This window comes from Propithecus coquereli, unplaced genomic scaffold, assembly GCF_000956105.1.
Source record: "Propithecus coquereli isolate 6110/MARCELLA unplaced genomic scaffold, Pcoq_1.0 Scaffold310, whole genome shotgun sequence".
NCBI lineage: Eukaryota > Metazoa > Chordata > Mammalia > Primates > Indriidae > Propithecus > Propithecus coquereli.
In genome coordinates this window covers 129,996-153,162 of record NW_012148731.1, presented here as the reverse complement: position 1 = coordinate 153,162, position 23,167 = coordinate 129,996, and the positions used below count along the sequence as shown (strand labels likewise).

The 23,167-nt window shown below is 52.6% G+C and overlaps 1 protein-coding gene across 1 annotated transcript in view; it reads left to right on the top strand.

Annotated features, from left to right (window-relative positions):
* The window catches only part of SYNE3 (spectrin repeat containing, nuclear envelope family member 3), an 80,793-nt gene extending 59,234 nt beyond the window's left edge, over window positions 1–21,559 (top strand). The window contains exons 10-18 of the mRNA XM_012650114.1: window positions 590–733; window positions 1,569–1,703; window positions 4,727–4,888; window positions 5,029–5,201; window positions 5,650–5,779; window positions 7,207–7,368; window positions 10,328–10,477; window positions 11,572–11,610; window positions 21,145–21,559. Coding sequence (XP_012505568.1) covers window positions 590–733; window positions 1,569–1,703; window positions 4,727–4,888; window positions 5,029–5,201; window positions 5,650–5,779; window positions 7,207–7,368; window positions 10,328–10,477; window positions 11,572–11,610; window positions 21,145–21,342 — 1,293 coding nt within the window. The 3' untranslated portion in view covers window positions 21,343–21,559. The remainder of the gene's footprint in view (window positions 1–589; window positions 734–1,568; window positions 1,704–4,726; window positions 4,889–5,028; window positions 5,202–5,649; window positions 5,780–7,206; window positions 7,369–10,327; window positions 10,478–11,571; window positions 11,611–21,144) is intronic.
* Window positions 21,560–23,167: the final 1,608 nt, after the last annotated feature.

Here is a 23,167-nt window from a genome sequence, read left to right as displayed (position 1 = left end):
AGCTCCCGGGTGCTGTTGCCACCATCAGCAGGGCCTGGTATGGTTCTAGGAAGCCAAGATCTTTGCTCTCAAATGCTTGCAGCCTGGTGGTGAAGACAAATAAATAGGCAATTACCAGGAGGCACCAAAGTGCTGTTCTAGAGCAAGGGTTTGAGAAGTGTTTCATAAAGGGCCAGAGGGTGAAGGTTTTGGTGTTTGCAGGGCAGGCGGTCTCTGCTGCAGCTACTCACCTCTGCCACTGTGGTGTGAAAGCAGCTGTACATGAATGGGCGTGGCTGCGTCCCAGTAAACCTTTATTCACAAAAACAGGCCCCTGGTGGGATTTGGTTGGTGGGTGGGGGGATGTAGCTTGCCAGTCCCCATTCTAGAGGGATGTGGTCTAAGCGTTATGGGAGGACACTATGGTGACCCTAAGGAAAGGCAGCCAACCCCATCAGGTTCCGCTAAGGCTTCCTGGCATGGGTGGTGCCTGAGCGAGTATGAGCTGGCTGAGACCAAGAGCAGCCTGGCTGCAAGGGTCCGGTCTTACAGCAAGGTGCCCGTGAGGAAAGCTTTTAACGTGCGTGCTGCCCTGTCTGTGTCTCTGCAGAGCTTGCTCGCTCAGCACAAGGACTTTGGAGCTGGTTTTGAGCCCCTGCAGACAAAGCTCTTGGACCTCCAAGTCAGGGTCCGTGCTGAGAATGGGCCGCAGCGGGACCTTCCTGGGAAACAGGCCCAGCTCTCGAGGTTGCAGGTAAGGGGTCCGTGGGGCCCGAGTCCCCCCTACCCAGGTGCTCAGCTGCACCTACGAGCAGCCCCCTTCCTTTAGCAGCAACCAGCAAAGCAGCAGCTGGCTTGAGCCCGAGATTTAGACCCTTCCTTGAGATCTGACCTTTCGTCTCAACAGAATCTTTGCTCATGTATCTGATGGTTCCTGGCCTCCAATTACTGATTCTCAAGCCTAACAAAACAAAAAGCTTTTTGTTTACTCCTCAGTTCCAGAGTCTAACACTGGTATTAGTTTTTAAAGCTGCTTTGCTATAAAATATTCCTAGTGAGTCCAGAGAGTTTCAGTTAAAAAAACCAATTTGGGGATTAAGAATAATTTTAAAAACACATGCATGTGGACTGTCCGGCTGATCCCTGATAATTGTTGGCTGAATAAGGGGCTTGCAGGTTTTTAAAATGCATATGATACACATTTATCTTTTTAAAACTCAAGCACGGCTCACACATAAATTGAGTGTTCTTGGGACGACGTGAAAGATGGTGAATTTGGGGCAACTGAAATCGGGATGTGCTTCCTCGTAACAAGAGGTAACCATCAAGGACAAGTCCAGATGTGACTAGTTTGTCCCTGAGATGCCGTCTGGTCTGCAGCAGGGTTTATTTTCGTGGTGTCCCAGGATATTTTTGTCTGATTTTTTAAATCTCTCCAGCCCTGAGAGTGGGCCCGTCAGACCAGCCATACACATGGTGCGGCCGCAGGTGTGGGGGAGCCCTGCCTCCTGGGGCAGCCTCCCCCCACCCCAGGCTCTCCCCCCAGAGCCCCACCCTGATCAGCCCACCCATTCCTTTCTCCTCCGCAGGGGCTGCAGGAAGAGGGGCTGGACCTGGGGGCGCAGATGGAGGCTCTGAAGCCTCTCGCCCAAGGGAATCCCAACCACCAGCACAGAATGGACCAGCTCTCCTCCGACTACCAGGCCCTGCAGAGGGCTCTGGAGGTGAGGGGCCACAGAAGGGCTCGTGCTGGGGCAGAGACCAGGCCCCTGGGATCCTACACGCCTGGGGGCTTTCTCCCTCTTTCCTTCCTTCATTCCACCCAACCTTTTTTTTTTTTCTTTCTCCCTTTTTTCCTTCCCTTCCGCCTTCATGCAACAGACTATTATTGAGTACCTCTTGTATGCCAAGCAGTGTTCTAGGCCCGAGGGTGGAGGTAATATGAGCAACACAGCCAAGGCCCCTGCCCTGCAGGGGGTTATGTTCTAGATGGGGAGATGGACAATTAATCAGCAAACAAGTGAACGCAGGATTCCATATTGTGATAAGGGCTGTGAGGCAAAAAAATAGAGCAGGCTGCTGTGATCCTCACGGCGCCCTGGAGGCCCCAGCACTCTGCAGCGTGTTTGAGACGGGGAGGCCGCAGAGCTTTGTCTGCAGTGCCCCCTAGTGGCTTCCCAAGGTCTTCCTGGCATTGGCACAGGACTGAGTCTCCCCCAGCGGTGGGAATGGAACTCCAGGCACCTTCAGAATTGGCGGGAGGATAAGCTGGAATGGAGACGCAGGCCCGGCTCTGACACTGATTCAGGTGGAGTCCTGTTTCTGCCTTTGCAACAAGCCCCGAGGAGAGCAGAGCTGGTCTCTGGCAGTCACGCCGCGAGAAAACCCAGTCCCAGGCAGCGTCTCCATCCCGATCCCGCATGCCCTATTTTAATAAAAAATATTCCCAACAGCCTCTTTACGATTTTGAAATTCATAGATATTGTAAGTAACCCACACAGGAAATAGAAAAGAGAAATAAAAGTAATTATGATAAAATAGTGTACTTCAGTACGTAGGTACTCCCAGATGGCCACACTCAAGACGTAGGAGGAGGTCAGAACACGCCCCTCTAGTCCAAGACCCGCCTCCCATTGGTTTACACAATGGTTGCATTCCTGGAGAAGTCAAGCATTTTTGTTAAAATTGCAAAAACCTCTTCGTGTTTGTGTGTTAACTAGAGTGAGAGTCTAAGCTCCGGTTGTGATGAACAGGGTTTTTGTTTTTGTTTTTGTTTTTAACTGCCGTGGATGTTGGTAGGACATTAGAACATCCTGTGGGGTCTGTGCATTGGCATTCTGCATTGCTGGACTGTCCTCCCGAGGATGGGATGGCGGCACCCAGGCCTGTCACTGTATCCGCTGGCATCACCCTCACCCCCTCATTACTGCAGCAACCAAAACTCCCCCCACGAGTTTCCAGGAAACAGGCACCACCTGTAGAGACCCACTGATCTAAGCTATGATAAGGACTCTTTGAATTTGTTTAATTCCAGTTAATAAATTAGTAGCTAATGGTCTCAAGGTTGAGGCAGTGGGAGTAGAGAAATAGAAAACACTGTCTGCACCCTTCGGGAGCCCCCAGAAACCCATAGAAGCAGCAAAAGTCAGCTTTACCTACATGCAAATAAATGATGAGCTAGATTCATCACTATAAGAAGCAGCATTCACTGAGCATCGCTGGTGGTTGCAAGATGATGTTCTCATTCTGTCGTACTTCTTTATTTACTGTTTACATGCTTCTTTAAAAAGAAATTGCCCTTCTTTGATTATTCTGGTACTCAGTGCTTAAGTCTAATAAGTCCTAATACGTGAAGTGATCTCCGCGTCCCCCTGGGGGCGAGATCCCATACTGGAGATCACAGCTCTGTGCAGTGGGGAGCCTTTGAGGGCACTTGCTCTGATGTTGGTACACAGGGGCCAGCAGAGCTCAGAGAAGTGGAGTTTTAGATAAGTTCTCAGGCCTTTGTAAGATCTGTTGAGGACAGATGCAGCAACGTCCCCAGCACGGGGACATCCCTGGCACGTCCCTGGTACAGGCCTGGCACACAGTGATCTCAGCCAGTGTCGTGGGATGCAGGAGGCAGGGCCTGCAGTGGCCAGAGAGTCATGAAGACCTCATCCAGGCCACACAGCAGGACGGGACCGTGGCCTGGGGTCTGACTAGGTGGGGGTGGGCTGACGAGGGGCCCAGGCTGGGTGGCCAGGAGGACGGAGAATGGCTACCCCCCGGGCTCAGTGCCCACCCTTCCTGGAGACAGAGAAGAGCAAGGTCCCTGCCTCAGAGAGCTGAGCAACATGTTGGCCCAGAAAGGAGAGAAAACTGGTAGACTATTTTGACAAACTTTTTATTGAAGCACAACCATATACAGGAAAATGAATATCTAAGTGTACAGCTTGATAAATGTTTAAAAAATTAAATGCATCTTTGTTGCCAGCACCCAGATAAAACCCAGAATAATACCAGCCTCCCAGCGCCCGGGTGCCCCTGGGGCACTGCCCAGCCCACCATTACCGACCCTGAAGGGTCACCCTGACCCCAGGCTTGTCACAGCATAGAGTCTGCCTGATTTCATCCTCCACTTAAATTGGATCAGACAGAATGTTTTCTTTTGTGTGTAAGTAAATTCATCTGTAATATTGCATGTGGTTATGGCCTGATCCTTCTTGCTGCTGTAAAACGTTTCATCATATGAATCTACCACCGTGTATTATTCACTGTACTCTTGATGGGCATGTGGGTCGTTTCCAGTTTGGGGCTATCACAAGTAACATCACGTGGGTGCCCTTTGGTGAGGGTAGGTTCCCATTTCCATGGGGTGTACGCCCAGGAGTGGAATGGCTGTATCCCGAGGTACATCGTGTTCAGCTGTAGTAGATACTGACCAGCGGTTTCCGCAAGGGGTTGTGCCAGTTTACATCGGTGGCAGACAAGAGACAAGAGCTCAGGTTTCCCCCACCCTCACCTAGACTTGGTAGTTTCCATGAAAGTAAAACAGGCTCGAGAAGCATTTTAAACCAGAGTTGATCTTCCGGGACTGAATTCCTTGTGCCGTGTAGAAGGCAGGACCAGCCTCTTGCATTGCTGCGGGGTGGGGACCCTTGGAGGTCTGGGCAGGTCTGGGGGTCCTTCAGGGTGGGGACGGTGCCCAGGGTCTCTTCTCTGGCCAGCACTCAGGGCACCCTGGGTCCCCCGGGCTGTGCTGCAGGACCTCGTGGACAGGTGTCAGCAGGGCGTGCGGGAGCACTGCACCTTCGGCCACCAGCTGCTGGAGCTGCGGCAGTGGATCGCTGCGGTCACGCAGAAGCTGGAGTCACACCGGGGGGACACCGGCCCCTGGGACGTCGAGTCCCAAGAGGTCGAGGTGGAGGTAAGGTGGTGATTTCCTCTCCTGCATCCCCCAAAAGCAGCCTCAACAGGCCAACACTTCCACGCTGGGGGGCGGGAGGTGGCAGCGCGCAGAGACCTTCCCCAGCCCGAGACCTCACTGCGTGTCTGTGTGTCCTGTAGAGGCTGGTGGCGGACTTCCCGGAGAAGGAGGCCCAGCTGCCCCTCATTGAAGCGCACGGCCGGCTTGTGATGGAGAAGTCTTCCCCGGAGGGGGCTGCCATGGTGCAGCAGGAGCTCAGGGAGCTGACGGAGTCGTGGCGGGCCCTGCGGCTGCTGGAGGAAGGGCTGCTGAGGTGAGAGCACCTCCGGCTCCGAGCCCTGTCCGGGACAACGCCCCTCCCCACCTGGGAGCGCTCAAGGGTGCTCGTGGAGCAGAAGGCAGGGGCTCTGCTGTGTTCCCGGCGTGGCGCCGGGTGCCTGGGGCATCTCCATGCTTTGCCCAATTGGTGATTCTCTCGGGGGCAAGAAAGGCCAGGAACTGTCCCTGGGTTGGGAGTTCGCCTCCAGCCTATTCTGGCTTCAGTCTCAGTTTCCCCATCTGTACCAATGGGTGTCTGCACCTTGATGGCAGGGTAATGTGAGTTTAAAGTCAGAAACTAGACTTGACTATGCTTTGGGAACTCTGACAGACCTGAAGCAGGGCCCTGACTCGGCACCCCTGATCCCCCAATTCTATTCTCCCGTGGCCTGGTGGGTCCTCGGCACATCACCGCACTGATGGGGCTGAGTTTGTCTTCTCAGCCTCATCAGAAACTGGAAGCTGCAGAGGACAGAAGTGGATTCGGGGAAGAAAATGGTTTTCACTAACAACATCCCAAAGTCTGGGTTTCTCATCAACCCTACAGATCCTATTCCCAGGCATCGTCGTCAGGTGAGTCTTCCCGGTGGGCCTGCAGGAGAAGGGGCAGGTCCCAGGTCAAGTGGGGGTGGGGGTCCCCAGCACAGTCCCTCCCTGCCCAGGCCACATGCTCAGCTCTAAGGACTGGCACATCCTGCCTCGCTCAAGCCTGCCCCTGCCATGGCCCAGGGAGCATTTGCCACTGCGCGGAGGGCCTCAGACATCCCAGACTGCAGAGCCAGGCCACTGGGGGGGATGTAGACGTCCCTTGGCCAGACAGGTACTCGCCTCTCTGAACCACTAGCAGCAGCCACTTCAGGGAGGAGGGCGCCAGGGCTGACAACTTCCTGCTGGTGTCCCAGGTTGGAAACTGAAATCGTACAAGATGGGTGTATTTTTGTGCCATGGCTGTATTTTGTGAAAAGAACTAACAACATTGTATCATCCATCACTTCCTCCTACTGCCTTTTAAAAAATGGAACCGTGTTGAAAAGACAATTATTGCTTGTCCTTCAAAAACAATGTGTCGAATTATTCATTCATTCTTCCATTCACTCATCCCAAACACACATATTGAGTGTTTGTTCGTTCCAAGGGCTGTGCTCAGAGCTGAGATACAGCTGTGAATGACACTTCCTGCCCTCAAAGAACTTAGACTCCAGCCCCGAGCTTTTCAGACTGCGATGTGCACCTGGCCTTATGTTAAAATGCACGTTGTGAATTAGAAGGTCTGGGGAGGCCCGAGACTGATTCTGCATGTCTCACAAGCTCCCAGGACCCGCCCATGCTGCTGGGCCCAGGAGCAAGGGAGGGGGATCCACAGGCAGCTAAATAAGAGTTTGCACAAAGCCTGGTGCAGGGGGGCCAGACGTTAGGGGAGCCTGCAGCGAGTGGTGGCGACATGAAATGTCAGCTGAATCCTCGAGGCGGAGTGGGAGCACAGGAGAGACCAGGAGGGAGGCGTGTCCAGGCGGAGGGGACAGTGTGTGCACAGACCCAGAGGGCGAGCGAGCGCCCGCTTGCAGGGCTGGGACTCGGCATCTGCTTGCTCAGAGAACAGGGAAGGCAGGAGCACTGTGGGAGAAAGCAGAGCCTGAGGTTCTGGGGCCATACTGGGGAGATGTGAGAAGCCACCAAAGTGTATTAGCAAAGACTTAGTTAAACAGACTTGCACATTGTACAGATCACTGTGGCCATGGAGCCCAGAGGGGGACATGCGTGGTACAAGGATGACCACTGTATTTTCTACCAGGGGACCAGGAAGCAGAAAGTGAGCCATGCTCTTGGCCCCTAAATGTGGCCACTTCGAGTAGAGATTCACCCCTCCTCCCCCAGACTCCCCCGTCACCTTTTGGGCATCCTGTCCTCGTCCCTGTCCCTCTACCTCAGGCGGAATCCCCAGGACACATGGCCAGTGGGTTTTTCCACCTCTAATGCTTTGGCCACGTGCCTTGCTGCAGGCAAACCTGCTCCAGGAGGACGAAGCCAGCCATGAAGACTTCGCCCAGCTCCTGAGGAACTTTGAGCAGTGGTTGCAGGTGGAAAATTCCAAGCTGGTCAGAATCATCGCAATGAGAACTGCCACAGCCAGGGACCTGAGGACCAGAGAAATGAAGCTGCAGGTTTGTTCCCAAGGAAAAGTCTCTTGCCCGCAGAGGTTGTACCTGCAGATATGTCTGCCACCAGGAGTTCTTCAGAAAAAAGGAGCACAGACATAGTTCATGATCTGTTCTCCCTTGTTTGTAAATAATGGTTTTTAAACTCTTTAGGTTCAAAGATTTTGAAAGAACTTTTCCTGGCATTTATCCCTCCCTTCAGCCCACTTCCGTATTTCCCTACATGCAAACTATCACCACTAACGGCTTGACTCCTGTATCAGTTAGCTATTGCTGTGTAACAAACCACCCCAATAGTTTGTGGTTTAAAACAGCAACTGTTTGTTTAACTTGTGATTCTGAAGCTTGGCAGGTTAGGCTGAGCTCGGCTGGGCGCTGCTTCTGGGTTTGGCTGGTCTCCATCATCTGTCTGCTGTCGGTGGCAGGTCAGCAGGGCAGCTCTGCTTCTGGCTGTTGGAGATGAGAATGACATGGACTACACATCTCTTGCTGCCCTGTGGGACAGCCTGGACTTCGCATAGCAGAGGCAGGGTCTGAGCAGCTGGGAGCAGGCAAGGCCTTTTGAGGCCTAGGCTAGGAAAGGGCATAGCATTTTAATTCCCCTGCATTCCATGGGACAAAACCAGCCCAGATTCAAGGGGAGGGAAAATAGGCTCCATCCCTTGATGGGGGGTGCTGGAAAGTCATTTTGCAAAGAACTTGCATGTGGCCAGGGGAAGGGGGATGGGGAAGTCATGGCCATTTTTGCAATCAAGCTACCATTTCTCTTCTTTCTTCTTCACTGCCATGTCTAATTAGTCACCGGATCCTCCTCGATTCCACCTCCTGGACATTTTTTGTTTCAGTCCTTTTCACTACCATTGTCTTACTTTGGGCACTTACTGTTTTTGACTTTGTGGCAATATCCTCCCAGCTGGTCTCCCTTCTTCCCTTTGGGCCCAACTTCCAGGTTATGGCTGATTCCGCAGCCAGACTGACCCTTCAGAGTCACAGATATGACCTTGTCTTCCCCCTGATGAAAACCATTCAATGTAGACTTTAAACCCCCAAGTTTATCACACAAGGCTTTCTCACTTTGGCCTTGCCTACCTCTCTTTTTCCTTCTTTTTCTGATTTTCTACTATGATAGCTTAGAGTTTGGATTTCTTTTCATTTATCCTGCTTGGGATTCATTTGAACTCCTGAATCTGTGGTCTAGGGTCTTTCTGGAAAATTCATCAATATTATCTCTTAAAATATTGCCTCCCCTCCTTATGTGATGTCATTTAAATGTGTCATTCCTTCTCACTGTGTGCATTATGTCTCTTATTCTCTCTTGTGTACTTTTCATCCTTTTGTCTTTTTGTGTTGCATTCTGGATGGTTTTTTCTGACCCATCTTCCAGTTTACTAATTCTCTCTTTAGCTGTGTCTCATTTGCTGTTACACATGTCTATTGAGTTCTTAACTTTCGTTGTTGTATTTGTCAGTTCTAGAACTTCTATATGGTTCTTTTAATAATCTGCTCTATCATTTTTCATAGCTTCCATATCATTGCTGAAATTAAGCTTGTCTTTTAATTCTTTGGACATAGTAAACATAGCTGTTTTATGGAATGTGTCTAATAATTCAAGTATCTCAAGGCATTTTAGAAATGTTTTTATTGTGTATTATTTCTGGCTGATCTTGTTCTTGGTTTCTTGTGTGTAGCTGGTTTGTTTATGTTCTGGACATTGTGTTTGACAAAATATGTGTAAGAGTAATTTGAGATGTAGGATAATCTCTTCCTCCAGAGAAGATTTTGTTTGCTGCTGCCCGGCAAGTGCAAGCTTTATCATTCTGGGACCACTGAGTCCAAGTTCAAGGCTTGAGGTTCCCTGGACCACTGAGACGACTTGGAGCCAGGCTGCAAGTCCACACAATGTCCAGGTTCCTTTTATTCTGAGGGTAAAGGCTTTAGATGTCTCAGCTAAAGGGCAAATGGTTTTTGAGAATCTTCACCTCTGCAGGGCCCAGACTTTGACCTTCATCTCCTTACCCCTGTGAGGCTGCCAAAAGCACAGGTCTGTTTTACAGCTATTTCTTCCAAATTTGCAAATACCGTAAGGGCAAAAGCAGGCCTAAACACAGCACCGACTTCTCAACCTTTCCTGAGTTTTTGGTCTGATGTGCTTCATTCTTTCATTAACCCCTTAATGCCTTTAAAATGCTTTTCATATTTTGTCCTCAGTGAGAGGTTTGGTCCCAGTCATCTAGTTGGCCCTTCCTGCCTCCACCTCCTCTCTCATGCTTGGCTTGCCCCTCTCATTTCCCACCACTGCCACCACCCAACTCCAGCCGTATCAGAGAAGACTTTCATTTCCCCACGTTAAACCCCTTTGCTCTTGTACAGCCCGCATCCTAGTGGCTCTGAGAAGCTAAGCAAATTGCCCCATATTGCACAGCTAGTGGGATGGGGCAGAGCCAGGATCCAAAGCCAGGATTTAAACCTAGGCTCCTGGATTTAGAGTCCTGTTCCTATACCCACATCACGCAACGTTTCGGGAGTCCTGAGAATAAAAGGTACCATCGTACGGGAACACTGTACTGTATTTTGAACGAAAGATCTGCCCATTCCAGCACCACTCTGCCAGGCTCAAAAATGCCGACGGAAAGATGTGTTCAACAATGATAGCTTTTCTAATGATGCTGACTCTTACGTCAAGCCCTCTGGAGAACTCGATGCTAGAATGTCAGTGTTGGAAGCAACCACCGGAGGTCGGCAATCCAGCTGCCCCTTCCATGCAGGAGGCCGTTCTGTAACATTCCAGAGAGCAGTTGCTGGGCCTTGGCTTGAATTTGCACAGATGGAAGTCTCACTTTACCAGTTCTGACTGCCTCCTCCCCATGTGCCTCTCTGTCAAAGTTGATTGGCCCGTCCTTACCAGCCAAGCGGGGCTGTCTGGGACATTTGGAAGCTACACCATGACACTGTCATTTCCCCCCAGGAGCTGGAGGCTCGGGTACCAGAAGGTCAGCATCTCTTTGAGAACCTCCTTCGTCTTGGGCCAGCAAGGGGGACCTCGGATCAGCTGGAAGATCTGCGCTACCGGTGGATGCTGTACAAGTCCAAGCTGAAGGACTCCAGCTCTCTGCTGGTAGGTGCCAAGGATGCACCAGTCTCGGGCCTCAGGGAAGGGACCACGGCTGGGCCCAGACTCACCCGGGGAGACAGAGCTCAGCCCACATCCACTCTGCTCTGTGCACCCACCAACCAGGCACAGATGATGACTCAGAGAGAGGAGAGGAAGACTCTGGGTCCTAGACAGTTGACTTGCATGATGTCCTTTGGCCATTCAACCACCTTGTGTGTCTGGAGTCCCAGTAACCACAGCAGTAACCTCATAGTTAATGTGTACGGAGCACTTGCTGCCTACCAAGCCGAGAGATTTATGTGCATTATTCCATTCGATCTTTATAGCTACCCCTTACTAGAGTAATGGTATCTCCACTCCAGTCTCCAGAGGGGAAGCCGAGACTCCAAGAAGCTGAGAAATTTGCCCAGGGCCACATGCTAGTCGGTGGCAGAGCCAGCGTTAAAACACACCCTTGTCTTGCAGGCGTGATGTGGGGAGCCCTGGGGTCCAGCCCCGCTTCATGACCTTGCTTTGTGATTCAGTAGAGCAAGCGCTTTCCCCTTTAGGGCCCTCGTGTCTCTTTGCACAAGATAATAATAATAATAATAATAGCTAAACTAATAATAACAATTATCTTTATTAAATGGCATGTCCTCATAACAACCCTATAAAATAGGTACTGTTATTAATCCCTGTGAACTGATAAGGAAACTGAGGCACAGAGGTTAAGTGTCCTAAGTCCCTAAGTCCAAGGAGGAGGAGGAGGATGAAATGGCCCTGAAGGCCCCAGGCTCCAAGTTCCAGCGCTCCGGGGCTTTCCTGGCCCGATGCAGCCGTGACGGCCACTAGGTGTCAGCCCAGGCCAAGCCAGGTCGGCCGTGGCCCCGGCCGCCATGGCCAAGGCCTTCCCAGACAGGGTCCCAGCTGGGCCTGAAGTGCGTTAAAAAGCTCATTAAATCGAATCACCTGCTGGCTCAGGCTGTCCAGATGACCAGAAGTTTTAAAGAAACACTCCCCTGACAAAATGAATATTCCATTACAGGCTCTGTTGGGATTTAAGTTTCACTCACTTAACTTATTTTTTCCCCCTTTCCTCCCCTTCCCTACAATAACAGACACAGAGTTCTCCAGGGGAGCCGACTGGATTCCAAAAGGTACGTGTCTGCCATCTGCTCCACACAGCCCGGGCAGGGCGCCTGGAGGGCTGTGGGCCCGTGACGCCAGGGCAGGACTCGCGGGCTCTCTGGAAGGTTCCGGGAGGTCTGAGGAACGTTTATGGGGCATCGGCTCTGGGCTGCACTGTGCGGGGCCCAGGGTCCTTGCTCCCGGGAAGCCCCAGGTTCAGGGGGAGGTTGGCAGGGTGCTCAGAGCCCACTGTGCCAAGCACACGGTGGGGAAGGGACGTGGAATTCATCATCCCAGAGCAGGACACGCCGGGAAGGGAACAAGGAAGCTGCCGATAATGATGCCGTGACAACAGGCGTAAACCGGGACTGTCCCAGGCAAACTGGGGAGTGTGGCCACCCTGGTGATGAAATTGTACACGGGGCTCAGTAGGGGACAGAGGAGGGAGGGGTGTGGTGCCTTGTGTCCTGCCAGGCAGCTGCTGCCAGGTAGCCCACGGAGCCTCTCTCAGGTGTTTGCAGCTGAAGCACCCACAACAGCAGCAGAGATAATAATAAGGATGATAACAATAGTAGTGATTTTTGTTACTCTGGATACTACGTATCGGCCATCCACTGTGTGTGCCAGGAACTGGGCGTCTCATTTAACGCTCCCGTTGGCATCTCAACCGCAGGCGTGAGGGCACAGAAAGGCTACGGTTGAAGTGACTTGTTCAGAGAAGGCAGTGGCTCCCGTGTGGCTCTGGCCTCTGGCTGCAAATCCCACATTTTAACCTTCCACACTGTGCCTTGGAGAAGGCTTCCCTGGGGCCTGGCGGGTCTTCATGTTTCTGGAAAAGCAAAATGTAAATTGATGCTCCCCGTGCCACTGCTTCTAAGGGAACACTCTTGTTTTCCTGCCAAGCACTGGCCCCCAGTGATATAAGCTTCTCGCACGCTCTGCCCCAGGGAGCTCAAGTTCCTTGAGGTCTCTCAGTCCCTGGGATCTGTGTTTTCCAGGTGCTTTGCATACCAGCTTTTCTTCCTGGTCTCCAGCTGTGTCATGTCTGGCATCTGCAGGGGAGTGGGTGACCCGTGGACTGGGCAAGGCAGTCGCAAGATCAAGGCTGTGCTCTGGGCCCAGTGCCAACCCAGCTTTGTGGCCTTGGGCAAGTCGTTTTGTGTCTTAGGGCTCACTTTCCCCATCTATAAAACGGGACTATTGATGCTGGCTTTATTTACTCCGTGACCTAATTTTGAAGAGCATGTGAATTATTGTATGTGACAGTAGAAGTGCTTCTGATGGCTTAAGTCCTGGCTGCCGCCACCCCCACCCCAGTTTAGAATAAATAACAAACAGGCTCCTCCTGGAATAGGGAAGGTCACCAGGAAAGGCAGGTGGTCCACACAGCCTGGCCTGGTGGCTCCTGGTAGAAGATGGGGGACCCAGTACCAGGCATCCAGATGGCCTCTAGCTCCTGCACTCTAAGCCCCTCACTGGTTGAGAGCACCCATCTATGCAGCCCCAGGCCACAGTCCATTTTGGAGTTAAGCCTGGGTCTGCTGGTGCCTGGCCATGGTGCCTAGCATATAGTAAGTGCTCACTAAATGTTTCTGAGTAGTGACACTTGGCTGGCTGACACCAGCCCTCCTAGCACAGGCAGGATTCCTGCAGCCTGTAATTAACGTGTTACCATGTGTTCTCAGCCTTTGTGTGCATTTGCTGTCCCTCCCTGTCTCCTTCCTTCCTTTCCTCATTCTTTCTTTCCTTCCCTCCATCCTTCCCTCCTTCTCTTCCTCCTTCCCTCCATCCCTCCATCCTTCCCTCCTTCTCTTCCTCCTTCCCTCCATCCATCCTTATCTCCTTCCTTCCTTCCTCCAATATTTACCGAGTGCTGACCTTGGCCAAGCTCTGTTTTAGGCAGTGGGACACATCAGTGAACAAAAGAGTAATGGCCTGCCCGCGTAGACTCTGCATCCTGGTTGGGTGGAGAGAAGGGAATCTGGAGAGAGCTTGAGCGTTCCGCTGATGTTGCCCAGGCACAGTGGGAGTCTCTGGGTCAGGGAGCTCCAAGGGCTGGTCCTACAGCCCCGAGGCTTATCTTACCTGTAGCTAGCAGATGTTGGGTGCAGTTTGGTAGCGTGTACAAAGCAGAAAGGCTCTAAATCCGTGGTCCTCGACCCCTGGGCTGTGGATGGGTACCAGTCAGTGGCCTGTTAGGAACCAGGCCACACTGCAGGAGGTGAGTGGTGGGTGAGTGAGCGAAGCTTCGTCTGTATTTACAGCTGCTCCCACCGCTCGCATGAGTGCATAAGCTCCTCCTGCCCCCTCACCACCGTCCGTGGAAAAATTGCCTTCCATGAAACCGATCCCTGGTGCAAAAAATGTTGGGGACCGCCGCCCTAAATGGCTAAAAAAATCTGCTTACTTGCGCTGTGTTTAAAATAATTGGATATGTAGAAATTTGACTTTCAGCTGGCTTTTGAGCCAACAGGTCTGAGCCCGCTGTGAAGTGAGCACCGTAGGGGCCAACACACAGAGACCGTCTTTGTTCATAGGACAGCTTGTTAAAACATGCATTGTTCCCCGCCCCCCGAGTTTCTGACTGACTAGGGCTCGGGTGGCCCAGGAATCTGTGTTTCTAACAAGATCCCAGGTGATACTGGTGGCCTGGGGACCACGCTTTGAGAACCACTGCTTGACACTCTGGATTTCAATCCAGACTCCACCATCGGTGTGTGCGACCTGTGGCGAGTCACTTAACCACCGTCTTCCGCTAAGGAAAACGACGGTCCGCTGAGCTAATGGTGGTAAAGTTTCTGTTGTAACAACTGGCACATAGTAGGTCCCCAAGTGCCACGTAAATGAGGACCTGGGAGACCTCTGCAGCCTCCTCTTCTCTTTCTGAGAGCAAAGGCGGCAATGGCGCTTCTGCCGGGGGAGATCCTCCCTTAGGTTTGGTCCTTGTGCTGGTTTTCGCTGCCTGGGGTGCGCACGTGTGAGCATATGGCTACGCGTACGCGTGCACGTATGCGCATCCGCACGCAGGCCTGACAGGTAGAAAATAGGTGCTGTCTTCCGAGGCTGTAATCTTGCCAACTTAGAAACATTCCATGTATTATTTTTAGTCCAAAGGGAAGGAAAAAAAACCCTGCCCGAAGCTAATTATTTATGAGCAGTTGGTTCGCCACACTTTTTTCCTCTCTCTGTGCCCCAAGTCACTGAAAGCTCCAGCTACGTCAATGGCTTCAGCTTGCTTGTTTGTATAAACAGAATAATTAAGATTTATTAAATTTGCAGCCGCCCACGCACTTGCCGACTCTGCGCCACGGGTGTGTTTGCCTGTAGCACTCAGACGCAGAAATGTGAGTGCTTTTCGAGTTGCCTTGGCCCACAGCAGTGGTGTCGCCCTACCCGAGACAAGCTCTTAGTTGGGGAGCAGATCGGCAAGTGCTTCTGTCTCCTGGGTAAACTAAGGCAATGGCAGTTTGCAGGAACGGGGAGCAGACGCCTCCCATCGTTGCATGTCGTGGGCTCCTGGGATGCGAACGCAGATGTTGGGCGACCTGGGAGTAGCATTTTCTTTACTCGAGCCTATTTCGTGGGTTTTAAGACTCATAATTTTTCACATTTTCACGTCTCTGGAATTTGGGTGTCTTATTACAATCTAGGTCTTCCAGTGAGGATTCGGGTTTACTTCCCTCCACCACCCACCTGAGATTTCTCTAAATTAAAATCTCTGCTTGTGGGTGGTGCCTTGGTTGGTTTCCTGCAGACCACACTGATTGCGTAAACTCAGACCACTGCCTTGGGGAGCTCCAGCCTGGGGTTTAAATTCTCAGAAAGAGTTTTTATTTCCTGCCCTTTACCCAGTGCCCAGATAAGACCTTGAGTTTCCTTCTTCCCCTTTCTGTGAGTAAGTTTGCTCCTCGTTTCCCCTCACACGACGGCGCCCCACGTTTGCGTGGGCACCCCAATTGTGTGCTCCGTCTTAGTTGCTGGCTTTTCCTTTCTTAGTGGTTGGTAAAATAACGGTCTATAATCAGCATCTTAGATTGGATGAAATACTGTAATCCCAAATCTCAGAAAGCACTGGTGGGTTTTCGTGTTAGCTGATGACTTTCTCTCACACTATGGTTGTTTAAAAACCCCCACTTGTGCCAGGCACTGTGCTGGACACCCACGTGCCTGCCCTGTAACACTCAAAACTGCCTTCACTCTGTTTAGTGGCGCAAATACCCTGTGGCCCCTTCGCGGGCAAAGGCCGCATAGCTTGACTTTGTACCCCTGCTGTTCTCTGTGCAAATCTGGGAGCAGGTCACCTCTGGTCACAGCCCAAGGCCTGGGCTTTGCCACAGCTGTGCCGTCTCTGACCTTTAAAATGGGAGAGCCAGGGACAGGCCTCAAACCAGGCACAGTGTCCTCACAGAGCCCTGTCTCTCCGTCCATCCACAGAGCCCAGGAGCAACCGGTTGTTGCTGATTTGTGAATGAGCTGGTGCTAAAACTCCGGACATGAGTTTCTGAAACTAGTCCTTGACTGTCGAAATCCAGAAAAGTGTTATCTACACTTGCTTTCCGTTTCTTCATCTCTCTGTCTCCAAGTCTCTGAAATCCCCCCAGTGCGGTACCAGCTGCTACGTCTTCACTGAGCCCGGTGACCATGCTGTGCTTTTCCCGTGCTCGGCCTGGGCAGCGGTGGGGCTCACGACTGTCCGCCTCTTCCAGCCAGCTCTGCCGGTGCCTTCCTCTCTGTTTGATGGTTTCCCACTTATCCAAACCTGTGTCGATAAAACTCAGTGGTGAAGAAATACTAACCGCTATTGAATCCGCGTCCTGGGAAAGACCCCGGGCCTCAGAGGGGAGGTGGCATCACGTCCACACCTGGGGCCCCAGGCTGGAGGGGACCATCCTCAGCAGAGCCTTTCATTGTCGTAGCTGCTGTTTTTCGTGGGAAGTGGCACGCAGGATGGTGGGAGGAGCCTGGGCTTTGGGGCAACGCTGGGTAGTTGAGACTGTCCATGTGACTTTGGGCTGGTCGCCTCCCCATAGCCTCAGCTCCTTCCTCTGTAAAATGGGCATGGAAAAGCCTACCTCATAGAGCTGTCGAAGGGGCTCAGGAAGCCCACGGGCGAGGGGAAGAGCAGAGCTCAGGGCCTTTGGGGGCTATTCGGCGAGTTCATTAACAAGTGGGGCGCAGTCGTGCTGGGTGAACGTCAGGACGGTGAGAGCAGCTCACAGGGGGCAGCAGGCGTCTCTGTGATCATCTCGCTGGTGCTGTGGGAGGAGCAGACAGCCAGAGGCATGGGCAGGGAAGGAGCCTTTTATTCAGTATTTCATCAGCAGATATCTACTGAGCACTGCAGGGGATACAGCAAGGAACAAAACTGATGTGGATCCTGCCTCCGAGGAGTTAAGGGCAACCCAGAGCTTCATCAGTGACCCAAAGGAAAGGCGTCGGGTGCCATGCGGATGTGTAGTGGGGACTTGGTTTTTTGTCTAGAGGCCAGGGAAGGTCTCCCTGAGCAAGCAACTCAAGGCAAGGTAGAATGATCAGCAGGATCTAGCCAGGTGGGTTGGAGAAAAGAGGGAAATGAGCATTTCAGACAGGAGGGACAGCCTGTGCAAAGGCCCTGTGGCAAGAGGACGTGAGGGCCGTTGAGGAGCAGAGAGATGGCATTTAAGGAGGGCGGTGCTTTCCTCTCTGATGGGACTGAAGGTGGCGATGGTGCCTGATCCTGACTCCCTGGTGGAGGGGACTATGTGCTGCTCGTGGGAGCTCCCACCTGCCCCAGCTCCCATCAGCGAGAGAAGGAAGGACAGGCGGTGACTGAGCACCTGCCACGCGTGTTAGCACAGCACGCGTTGCCTCGTTTGTCCTTGTAACTTTGGTAGGCAGGCGTCATTCTCCCTCTCCCCCAACAGATAAAGGAACTGAGGCTCAGAGAGTCTAAGTGACCTGTCCTAGGTCACACAGCCAGGAAGTGGCAGAGCCAGGGTTAGGACCCAGGACTCCAAACCTTTAATTTCCCGCCATATCCCGTTTCATCAGTGGTAGAGGATTAAGTCCCAGTTACTGTGATAAACTCACCTTGCCTGAGTTCTTAGAACTCAGGAATCTCAGGCTCGTGGGAGACCTCGAAGGACTCTGGGTCAGAGCCTCTGCTGAGCATTTAGTCCCTCTACAGAGCATCTCCCGTTCCCTCCTCCCCGCCACGTGCTCATGGCCCTCTGCTTCCGGACCCTCAAGGATCGGGAGCTCATCACTTCCTGAGGAAGCTCCTTCTCTCTTTGGATAGTTCTGTCCCAGCAGAAGACAGGTGGTACTTTCTGTGGGGAAACTGAGGCACAGAGAAACTCTTGGAACTGGGAAGAGCTGAGTTTGTCAATTTCTTTGTTGGCCTCTTAGACGGTAGTTCACGTCTGTGCGTCTGTGTGTGGGGGCGTGTTTTCATGTTTTCTAAGCATTTGAGAATCGTATTAAAATGTGCCTTTCATTTTAAAGAGCATTTTAGAACGCAGGGCCCTCAAAGTGAAGACGTGAGCTCTGAGCGCACGGGCACTGGGCAGGCGGCAGGAGTCCTTTGAAGAAGACCACCCCTTGTCAACGCTTGTAAATGCAAACATACTTTGGACCTTCGGGATGTTTTCCCCAGAGGCTCACGGCCAAGGCACAACCCCTCACTTGAATAAGCCAAGTGTTAGCTCTGAGAGTGGACGGGCAAACAGGAAAAGGACGCTTGTAAACAGACCCTCCATTGGGAGGCCGTCAATCACAAGTTTTTAGTAGTGTCAACCCAGGCTGGGTGGGCGTGCAGCATGTCATCCTACCCGCTTCTCCCTCTCCCTGGATGAATCGGATGGGTCAGGGTTTGGCTGTACCCAGCCCAGCAGCTGAGGGAGCCACTTCCTCTGTGAACTCGTGCTCCTTCGGCTGCTTAAACACTGCATCACTCGCCGCTCCTGAGGTCACTGCTGAAATAAATGCAGCCAAGAGTACTTACCCATTGTGTGGGCCCTGGGTAGTCGCTTTTATAAAATCAGTGTCTAAGGCCTTTGGTGAGTGAAAACGTGTCAGGCTGGAGCAGAAGGTCAAGTGTTATCTGGAGGAAATAATTGGGGCAGGAGAGTAAATAAGATGACTCAGATATGAGAGGCAGAGAGGCAGAGTGCCCAGGTCAGAACCTCCCAGGAACACCTGCACTTAGCAATGTTTCTTCACCACCACGGCCACCACCACCGACCACACCGTCTCCCTCTCCACCATCTCCACCACGACCACCACCACCACCACCATCTCCACCACCACCATCTCCATCTCCACCACCGTCACCACCACCACCACCACCATCTCCACCACCACCACCATCTCCATCACCATCACCACCACCACCTCCACCACCATCACCACCACCATCTCCATCACCACCACCATCTCCACCACCACCACCACATCTCCATCACCATCACCACCACCATCTCCATCACCACCACCACCACCATCACCATCACCACCACCATCTCCATCACCACCACCATCTCCACCACCACCACTACCACCACCATCACCATCTCCATCACCACCACCATCTCCATCACCACCACCACCTCCATCACCATCACCACCACCATCACCATCACCACCACCATCTCCATCTCCATCACTACCACCACCATCACCATCTCCATCACCACCACCATCTCCATCACCACCACCATCTCCATCACCACCACCATCTCCACCACCACCACCATCTCCACCACCACCACCATCTCCATCTCCATCACCATCACCACCACCACCACCACCATCTCCATCACCACCACCATCTCCATCACCATCACCACCACCATCTCCATCACCACCACCATCTCCACCACCACCACCATCTCCATCACCATCACCACCACCATCTCCATCACCACCACCATCTCCATCACCATCACCACCACCACCACCACCACCACCACCATCTCCATCTCCATCACCACCACCATCTCCATCACCACCACCATCTCCATCCACCACCACCACCACCATCTCCATCACCACCACCACCTCCATCACCATCACCACCACCATCTCCATCACCACCACCATCTCCACCACCACCACCACCATCTCCACCACCACCACCATCTCCACCACCACCACCATCTCCATCTCCATCACCATCACCACCACCACCACCACCACCATCTCCATCTCCATCTCCATCACTACCACCACCATCACCATCTTCATCACCACCATTCTCATCACCAACACTGTGATCATCATCACCATTATCACCACCACCATCAAGCATCATTGCCATCCCTACCATCACCATGGCCATCATCACTGGACTGTGGCTTTTGGTGCCCTGGAGGGTGAACCTTTGGTTCTTCAGGGAGCCAGCAGATATATTCTGTAATAGTAGTTTTAGTGCTACTACTAATAATAATATTAACTAATAGTACTAATAGTTACCAATAGTGCTGGTACTCTTGTTACAAATAGTTGCTAACAGTGTAATAGTAGGAGCTGGTATACCTTTCAATCAAGGTATAAATATGTTTGCTGTGAGTCCTCTCCGCAACCCAGCAAACAGGGATAGATGTTTTATCCCCATTTGGCAGAGCAGGAAATAGAGGCTCCAGGAGGTCATTGACTTGCCCAAAGTCACCTATCTAGTGTGTGGCAGTCTGGATTGGGACCCCGTCTGCCAGGTTCCTATGAGCTGGCGTCTGTCCTGCCATGCTGCACCGTGGCCGTGAGGCCTCACTCTCCTGCACGACCAGCTCTTGACCTCGCGCTCCCTGGCAGGCAGATATCCATGAAGCCGCGATCCGGCCAGCCCCTCCGGAATTTAGGAAATGCTTTTCGGCCACTTTCACGGACATTGTAGCAGAGAAGTCCATTAGACATTTGGACTTGTGAGACTGACCTTCGGTGATACCGATAATGGTAACGATGATTGATGATGATGAAGAGGAGAAAAAAGAAGAAGGAAAAAGAGAGAGGGAGGGGAAGTGGATGAGGAGGAGGAGGAGGAGGAGGAGGACAAGGAAGCGATAATGAACCGACACGGGGGTGGTGATGATGGCAACCACGTGGCGATAGCAGTGATGACGATGGTTAGGACGGTGGTGCTATGAAGGATGCATACCAACGCTAATAATGACGGCAGCTTTTGAGGACCTACTATGTGCCAGGCTCTGTCTCACTTGGTTTTCACAGCTCTGTCAGGCAGGTGCCGTTATTGCCCATGTTTACAGATGAGAAATTTGAGGTCTAGAGAAGCTGAGCGACCGCCTCCAGATTCAGAGCCAGCGCTCTGATGCGCCAGGCACAGATTTATGCAACAACTGGCAGAGCCCATAACTTTATATTTTTTTCCCTCCTTTCACACCCTGAATGGTTCGAGAAAACCGCGGAGATCTTTGTTTCTGGCAAAATTCACATTAGCCCCATTTCACAGGTGAGAAAACCGAGACGTCACACAGTCAGTCCAGCACTGCCACCGCTCCTGGCATCCTCCTTGCCCCCTGCCCGCCGCAGGGCCCCTGCGCCCGCTCACACGTGCTGTGTTGGTTCCGCAGACTCGGTGGCGAGGCCTCGGCTCCCTCTTGCGGAAGGTGTGCTGTGTGGCGCTCCCGCTGCAGGTGCTGCTGCTGCTGTTCCTGCTGCTGCTGTTCCTGCTGCCCGTCGGGGAGGAGGCCCGCAGCTGCGGCCTGGCCAACAACTTCGCCCGCTCCTTCACGCTCGTGCTGCGCCATGACGGCCCCCCGCCCACCTAGCCCGCTGGGGCGCACAGGTGACTTTCTTCCTCAACCTTCCTCAGTCCCGGGGCTGCTCCTGAGGACGCCCACCCAGGGAAGCTGGAAACAGAGGCGGGCCGGAGACCGCAGAGCTGTATCAGTCCAAATACTGTGTCAGTGTTCCCAGGACAAACCTCTTTTTATACAGTGTTGTCTCAGTCTGTTTACTAAATGTGTACCGTGTGTGACGAGGGAATAATGTGTAGAATTTTATATGCTCTGTATGTAAATGCTCAGTATGTACCATTTCATATGCGAGGTCTGTTTGTAGTTGGGAAAATTTCTAGCAGTGTGCATCTCCAGTGGGATTTTATGGTGGTGTTGACTTGGTCTGCGGTCAGCCCTGGAAAGCAAGAACAATAACGCGTCACTTTTATGACAGTTTCTTATCCAGAAACCAACCCCAAAACTCAGATGTTAATGAAAATGCCTCTGAGCTGCCAGTGTAGAAGAGCAGCACAGACCTCACTCAGAGCCTGTTGACTCTTGCTTTACGCACAATGAGAACAAATGTGCTTGTGTCGTTGTTAAAACCACAAAGATTAGATGCTGTGGATTAGAGGAGGCAGGCACAGTGATGGCAGTAAAAAGCGACAAGTGACAGAGTGATAGCAATGAAAGAAAAGAAGAACTACGAAGAGCAGACCCAGAACTAAAAAAGCACAGCCGAATGAAGGCATTCAGTGCAGGATGCCCCCGGCCCCCGCTGCTCAGTAGCCTCTGATCACACGGACCAATGGTGAATGTCCACGGTCGGGACGCTGAGTCTTCGGGAAGTGGTTAGATCATGCCCTCTGTGTTTTGTTCAGGGAGAAAGGGAAGGAGCTAGACTTAATTTTTCAGATTTCCATGCAGAATGGTGAGACACACTCTGTGCGCAGAGCCCACCTGACGGTGCCAGGGAGAGATGTGTTTCTTTTGTTGCTCTGGGACCGAGTGTTCATCGTCTAGAACTCAGGCTGGAGGGCAGAAGGGAAGCGCTTGCCATGCCAGGGGCCAAGGACGGGGGGTCCGAGACCGAGATCAGCCTTGGCGCTCAGCCCGTCTGAAGGGCTCTCCCACCCCTTCCCAGAGGCACTTTGGAGACAGGCAGGTCCACTGGACCAAGAACGTCCCACACGCACCCCCACATGGGACCAGGGCCCAGGCCCCCCAACCAGGCTCTCTCCTGCCAGGTCTGGGTTCCACGTGGCACCGGGAAAGGGCCGGGGCAACTCCATGTTGGGCTCTGAGGCTGGAAACACGTCCCTTCCTCCCCGAGGGATGTGTGGGTTGGCTCTTGAGTGCTTTACAACTGGATCATGTTTTCCCTGAATTAACACTAAGTTTTCCTTTTTTAGAAAATACTTAGTGCCCGCTCTTTACGAATGGGTTTTGTCTGTTGAACTGCAGATATGATATCAGAAGGGGATTTCCTCAGGCCTCACAGGGGACTTTGGAGTCATAAAGTGTTACAGACCCCAAAAGACCCCATAAACAGAGGGAAAGTGAGGCCCTACGTGGGTCCTGACCCCCAGCATGTTGCTCTCTCATACACACGGACCCCTCCCTCCCTTGCATCAGGTCCAGGTGAGCTGTCCCACGGGGACCGGGCCCCGACAAGTAGGAATGGCTGGACGCTCACGGGGCGGGAAGCCAGTGCCGGCGAGGGGAGCGCTGGGCGCTGACTCAGCACACTTTGCTCCAGGTGTTTGGAAACGCGCAAGGCCCATTCTCTGCAGGTGGCACTTTCCTGGAGTTAAGGGTTGAATCAGCCAAGACCTCAGGCCTGGGCAGCCAAGCCCAGGTGCCCACTGAATCGATT